The sequence below is a fragment of the Brassica oleracea genome, chromosome C6 (assembly GCF_000695525.1).
Source record: "Brassica oleracea var. oleracea cultivar TO1000 chromosome C6, BOL, whole genome shotgun sequence".
Classification (NCBI taxonomy): Eukaryota; Viridiplantae; Streptophyta; class Magnoliopsida; order Brassicales; family Brassicaceae; genus Brassica; species Brassica oleracea.
The window spans coordinates 37,364,487-37,371,155 of NC_027753.1; the positions used below are offsets into that span (position 1 = coordinate 37,364,487).

At 35.4% G+C, this 6,669-nt stretch overlaps 1 protein-coding gene across 1 annotated transcript; it reads left to right on the forward strand.

Moving 5' to 3' along the window:
* The first annotated feature begins 2,528 nt into the window (after positions 1 to 2,528).
* Positions 2,529 to 4,235, forward strand: LOC106296769 (zinc-finger homeodomain protein 5). The gene is made up of 2 exons (XM_013732999.1): positions 2,529 to 2,874; positions 3,083 to 4,235. The coding sequence occupies exon 2, from the start codon at positions 3,121 to 3,123 to the stop codon at positions 4,015 to 4,017; it is 897 nt and encodes a 298-aa protein (XP_013588453.1). The 5' UTR covers positions 2,529 to 2,874; positions 3,083 to 3,120; the 3' UTR covers positions 4,018 to 4,235.
* Positions 4,236 to 6,669: the final 2,434 nt, after the last annotated feature.

The following is a 6,669-nucleotide window of genomic DNA, read 5'->3' on the forward strand; positions in this document are numbered from 1 at the left end:
CCCCACACCCACCCCACCAATGTGCACCGACTTGATTATTCTCAGGTAGATTACGTAAGATCGTTTGGAATAGTTGACCCCCTCAAACGCTCTTAATTCTATTAATGGGGACGCAAACAATGCAGAAAACAGCACTTATGCATAATGTCCACAGGAAGTATAGATTGAGAGTTGTAGCCTTGTAGGTAAACTTGAATATTGTATACTACTACTTGTTATCTAAAACCGGAGGACAATAAATGATAGTATATATATCTAAAACAAAGATTACGTAATAAGATCACCCGATTACCAATGTAAAATATGATCCACTGGCACAAGTTACAATGCTCTGAATTAACTATTGTTAGTGTTTATTTAATCATTATTATAGTTGACTATATAATTATTTATTAGTATGCTCAAAGGGGATTAACTGACGGAACGTACAGACAACAGTCCCGTTTCAGGCTGATTAGCGATTTAGCATTATGCAAAACAACAGAAATAAAAAATGATACGAGTAATTAATTTTAATTATGTATTTAATATTGTTTTCAAACATATTTTTAACAGTTTTAAAGGATCAACGTACGCACTAATGCCTTACTGTACACGGTAAAAAAACGAGCTCATTAAAACTTGCGGTCAGAATGTCAATAATTGCATCAATTTCATGCGAGTTACAAATACTATGAAGTTCGAGCTTCAAGTTACTATAGAATCGTGATGTGTTTAGAAATTAACTGAAAAATTCAACTACCTTTGTTTAATACATCTTCTATTTCATAATAAATGTAATTATAGTTTTTTTTTCTTGTTACATAAAAAGTGTCATTTTACAATTTTAAAACAAATTATATTTACTTTCAACTGAAAATTAATTTCAACATGCATTGATTTTATAAATAATTTTATTTATCTCAAATACTATTGGCAAAAAAATGTAATTAATAAAATAACTTACATATATTTCTTCTATTTTTTAGTCTGTGTAAAAAATGTCAAAGTGACACTTATTCAGAAACGGTGGGAATATATAGTAATGTTCTTATCTGTAGTTTGGATCCGGATAGATAAACCGGCGTTTCGGTCACTTTTTTTTTTTGCTTAAAAATTTGGTCACTAGTTTGATTCTGATATAATGCCAAATCAGCTAATTTGAAACCTACTGCTAACATTAAAAAAAAAAACCCCAACAAAATCTGACTTAACCCATGATCGGCTAAGTCTGCTTAAACCCTTCATGTTTTAAAATCTATATTCTGTTATACAATTTGTAGAATTTAGCAGAATAGTGATGAAAATAACTAAAATAATTGATGTAATACATTGTTAGTTTTTATATACTTAACAATACACACTATTTTAATGTTTCTATGTGGTTTAGTTTGTAATTGATATTTTCAGTCACTTTATCATTATTGTTAAGACATCATATTTAAAAGAAAAATTTCCTATAATAGTCATTTTTAAGTTTTTATCACAAATATAGATTTCAATAAAAAAAATGACCAAAATAAGTTTTATTAAAAGGTAAAAATACATTTTTACCCTAGGGTTAACTAATCTAAATTTAGGGTTTAGAGTTAAAGGGTGGAGTTTTGGGGATATTGTTTCAAATTTAAAAAATAAAAAACAAATATTAAAATTTTCAAAATAAAAAGAGACTATTTTAGCTATTTTTTTTTGGAGGCTATTTTTATGACAAAAACTTAAAAAATAACTATTTGAGAGAATTTTTCTATTTAAAACTATCAGGTTTTATTTTTATTCTATAGTTATAAACTTAACATATATAAAATATTAATCAATTAATTTATGATCCATCCGGATTATTTTGTAGATCCATTGACCTGAAAATCGTTGAATCTACAATATTGATGTAGAGTCAGTCAGTTAGCCCTTCTTTTTTTTTATTTCTGCCCATTGTTTTAGTTTGATAAAGTGTTATGATACGTTTTGAATAAATTATAAATGGTGTCTTACTATAAAAACTACTTAAATTATAAGGATCAAATTCAGTTAAAAGTTATGTTCTGTTTTCACACTTTTATAAGTTTGTACATTAGTTCAACTCAATGTTAAAAATAATAATACTAACTTTAAAATAGCTTTTGGATAGATTGCTGATCTGAACATATTTAGGGGTCAAAATATCAAAGCAGCTATAAAAGAAAATACAAAAAATGATAAAAAAAAACTTATTAAGTTTTCTAATAAGTATGATAAACATATATAATAATATAATATATAGGGTTCGATTGGTAATGGCTGTAACTTTAAAAAATTTGTTGTAGAAAAAAATCTGTAGATTTTTTGCTGTACCTTTAAATTTTATTGTTGTAAAATTTTATGGAAAGCACTAAAAAATTGCTTTGAATATTTGGCTCTACAGAGCACTTGTACAACTGTATGTTATTTCAAGAGCTGTGGTTTCAAAAAAAAAAATTAAAGCTTGATTGCTCTAAATTTGGTGGTAGAAATTAATAAGACTGTGAACAGCACTTACGGCAAGTACCAAACACTCCCATAGCAGGGGTATGATATTAGTCTCATCTCTCGAAAAACAAAGGGGATCGTCTCTTATCTCTTTCTCATGGCCTCACCACACGCAACCAAACTGTCTCTTATAATCAGATCTCAAAGGTTGGCTTGTTGGGAGCACTGAGACATCAAACATGGTTTCTTCTCTCTTTCACCCTTAAAAACCAATTAGCCCTAAAAATCCCTTTTACAGTATTAATCTTAAAAGTTCCTCTCTCATCATCTCATCTCTCTCTCTCCATTAAAACCATTCACAAGCAAAAAGCTTTGAGCTTTTAATGAGTTTAAGATCCTCTTCGGTTTCTCCTGCAAAAAACTGGGCTGTTCCTCGTCTACTTGCTCTTATCTGTGAGTCTCTGGATCTCACAGTCTTTAATTTTCTTTATTTCCTTATTAGTAATCTCATTATTATGTTCTTTTTCAGACATAAAAAATTAAACAAACTTCAGTTCATAAGCTTATGTAATAATATCTCCATGAAAATTCAGAAAATTAATTAATTAGCTAGCCCTTTTTCTTTTGTTAATCTCCTTAATTGCAACTAAATCATTTTCAGGGTTTTAATTTTAATCAAACCCCAAGAAGGAAAAAAAAATGGATATGAGAAGCCATGAAATGATAGAGAGAAGAAGAGATGACAATGACGACAATGGTGTTGGTAGCATTGCAAATGAAGATAATGTCAACGGTAATCACAACAACACTCGTGTCTCTTCTCAAACCCTAGATCATCACCACCAGTCCAAGTCTCCGTCTTCTTTTGCCATCTCCGCCGCCGCTAAAACCGCCGTACGGTACCGGGAGTGTCTCAAGAACCACGCGGCGAACGTCGGCGGAAGCGTGCACGACGGATGCGGCGAGTTTATGCCGAGCGGCGAAGAAGGGACGATCGAAGCTCTCAGATGCGCTGCTTGCGACTGCCACCGTAATTTCCACCGGAAAGAAGTCGACGGTGTGGGAAGCTCGGATGTGATCGCTCACCACCACCGTCATCACCACCATCAGTACGGTGGAGGAGGAGGAGGGAGAAGACCGCCGCCGCCGAACATGATGGTTAACCCGCTCATGCTTCCTCCGCCGCCGAATTACGCGCCGATGCACCACCATAAGTACGGGATGAGTCCGCCTGGCGGTGCGGGAATGGTGACGCCGATGAGCGTCGCTTACGGTGGGAGCGGAGGAGGAGGAGCTGAGTCGTCTAGTGAAGATCTGAACATGTACGGACAATCAAGCGGAGAGCACGGAGGAGCAGCGGCGGGACAAATGGCGTTTTCGATGTCGTCGAAGAAACGGTTCAGGACGAAGTTCACGACGGAGCAGAAGGAGAGGATGATGGAGTTCGCGGAGAAGCTGGGGTGGAGGATGAACAAGCAAGACGAAGAAGAGCTCAAGAGGTTCTGCGATGAGATCGGAGTGAAGAGACAAGTCTTCAAAGTGTGGATGCATAACAACAAGAACAATGCAAGGAAACCACCACCATCAACAGTATGAGGAACTCTCTAATGGTGAGATTATGCAAGAGATTATCTTTTTAATCTATTGTTTGTTGTTGTCTTTTTAAAAAATGTTTTCTAGGTTTTTTTAGCTTGTACGATCTTTGGATCAATCAATGGATGTTTTGTTTGCGTAGTTAATGTTTTTTTTTTTATTTGGTTTTTTTTTTTTATTTGTTTGTGTTTTGCCTTTTACCCAGTTCGTACTTGTAATCAGCTTCGTTTACTTGTTAGTTTATGTTTCTGTCTTTTTTTACGTTTAAGCTTAAACTCAAAGATGCTGTGTTGTTACAAAGTACAAACTTAAATATGCCAAATACGATCGACATTGTTATTAACAGTTTGATACCAATCTTACTAAATATATAAACTAATGCAAACATTCTAAATTTGTATTCCTTAGTTTGGATAGTTTGGATATACATAAACTTGTAGATAAACATTATTTGCTGTCAGCCAATAAAGAAAACAGATAAATAATGTAAACACAACAATTTTAGCAGTTTATATATATATGAAGATCTTTTTTTGTATGAGACCCCCAAAAATTGTTATGTGATTATGGTTAAATTTTGGGTTGACCCTTTTCTAGTGAAAACTTAGCAACTTTGTTTTATTTGATAATATTTTCATGTTTGTAATTTAATCCATATTTTTTTTTTCCCAAATTGAAATTTATTCATACGCAAAATATCAATATTTATACAAAAGCTGGCGATCAAACGAAATAGCCCCAGAACCAATAGCCCATAGGAAGCAGCAATTAGAACTCACGCTGAAGCGACTCAAACCCACACATGGGTGACATACGAGAAAACATAAAACATAAGACTAGATCCACTGTAGAAACAGAAACATTTAACATCTACGCAAGAGCCGCATCATAACACCTAGCGGTCTTTAGAAAGGAGAAAATGCCAATGATCGGGGTTACCGCTGCTGCCCATAGCCCGCCACCCGGTACCTTCCACTTCTGCACACAAACCACACTCATCGGTGCTGCCTCGCCCGCCAAACGATAAGATCAAAACCCAAAGACTTCAAAACTCGACAAGGGGAACACGCTGCTCGGTCCACGCACCTTGGATACATAAACATTCTACGATCAAAGAAAGAAGTCCACCCAAACACGAAGAAGATGAAGCCTTGCCAACCGAACCTCTCCATAAACACTCACAGGAGAAGAACGAAACGGCAAGCAACCAATGGAAACATTACTCCTCACAGAGAGACTGCTAAGTCACAACCATCAAAACACTTACTACCTTAGTCCATACCGATCAAGACTCACAAACACAAAGATACAAGAGTCCTATCAACACGCTAATTACCGACCAGAGATGCAAAATACGGGCTTGATACAACCGCCACTACGACAAGACAAGCTAGAGAGACCCACCATCGCTGTGCGTCCTGAAGGCCGAAGCCAACAAGACTCGTCTTGAGAAGAGTTGAAAATGACTCCGAAGCCGAGACACCAAGGCTACGGAAGAACAAAGACAACGACTTCCCTCACACCGCCGCGGAACCAGAGACCAGAACCGTGACAGGAGACTCATTTCGACGACCATCTACCGGCGGAACGGAAACAGATCTGAAAATTGTCCGCCAGACCAGCCACTCGAAAAACCGACTCCACCTCTTCCCTTGACATCACAACGACGTCTAGACACCGGAGACGACAACCATCCTTCCGATCTGACACTGGATCCCCAAATCGAAGGCGTTAAACTCTGACGGCGTTCTAGGGTTTGACAAAATGGCTACAGGACACAGGGTTGAGGGATAAGCAAATAGAAAAGAGGAAAGGGTTAGAGGGGAACCCCCGGCGAAGGTGCAGAGGCCACCAACACCGGCGTAGTGAGAAGGATGAGTTTGTTCGCAGTCTCCTGCGAAGGACTAGAGCTTACTTTCTTTTATCGGAATGCTGTTGTAATTTAATCCATATTATCTCTCAAAAATATTAATTAATCTATATTTACTTTTCTCAAGAGGAATACAAAAACAAAATATTTAATGTTTATATAATGTCTGAAATTAGTTGAAAAGATGAATCCATAATTTAAGAATTTTTGCTATATATGATAAATATATGCATACGCAAGTGTCATATATGATCAAAGCTGAGCACTTTATATGTTTGATGTGAGATATGTCACAATTGTGACCATATGATTTGAGTATACTGTAGATCTGTCACATTCCAGTTTTGTACAAAAACGAAAAAACATGGAAGAAAAAGAAATCTAAAAACAAAAATGGAAGATTCTCACTGTTAAACACAGATGAGGCCAAATTTATATAACTGACGACCTATGTATCTTTTCTTTTGTGTCGTCAAGACCTAAGCATCTAAGCTGCTATATGTAATAATTGGCTTTATAAATAATTTTCGAGTTTCTATTTTCTTTTGTGACAATTATGTGTGGGGAACTGTTGATAATTTCTAATAATCTCTTTACTATTATTTGAGGAGCATTGTAAATAATAAACCTTTGCCTCATGTGTTATTATCAAGATTGTCATTACTTATGTGTCATCATGAGAGCTCTTCTCATAGCATTTAGTGAATAATCCTTGCTTGCCTAGACTAATTACATATAGTACCACTGGACATTTAAGTTTCATGTTTATGCATAATATAATTGGT

Excerpts from the sequence above, each read along its gene's own strand:
- LOC106296769 (XM_013732999.1), top strand. The coding sequence starts at position 3,121 with ATGGATATGAGAAGCCATGAAATGATAGAGAGAAGAAGAGATGACAAT.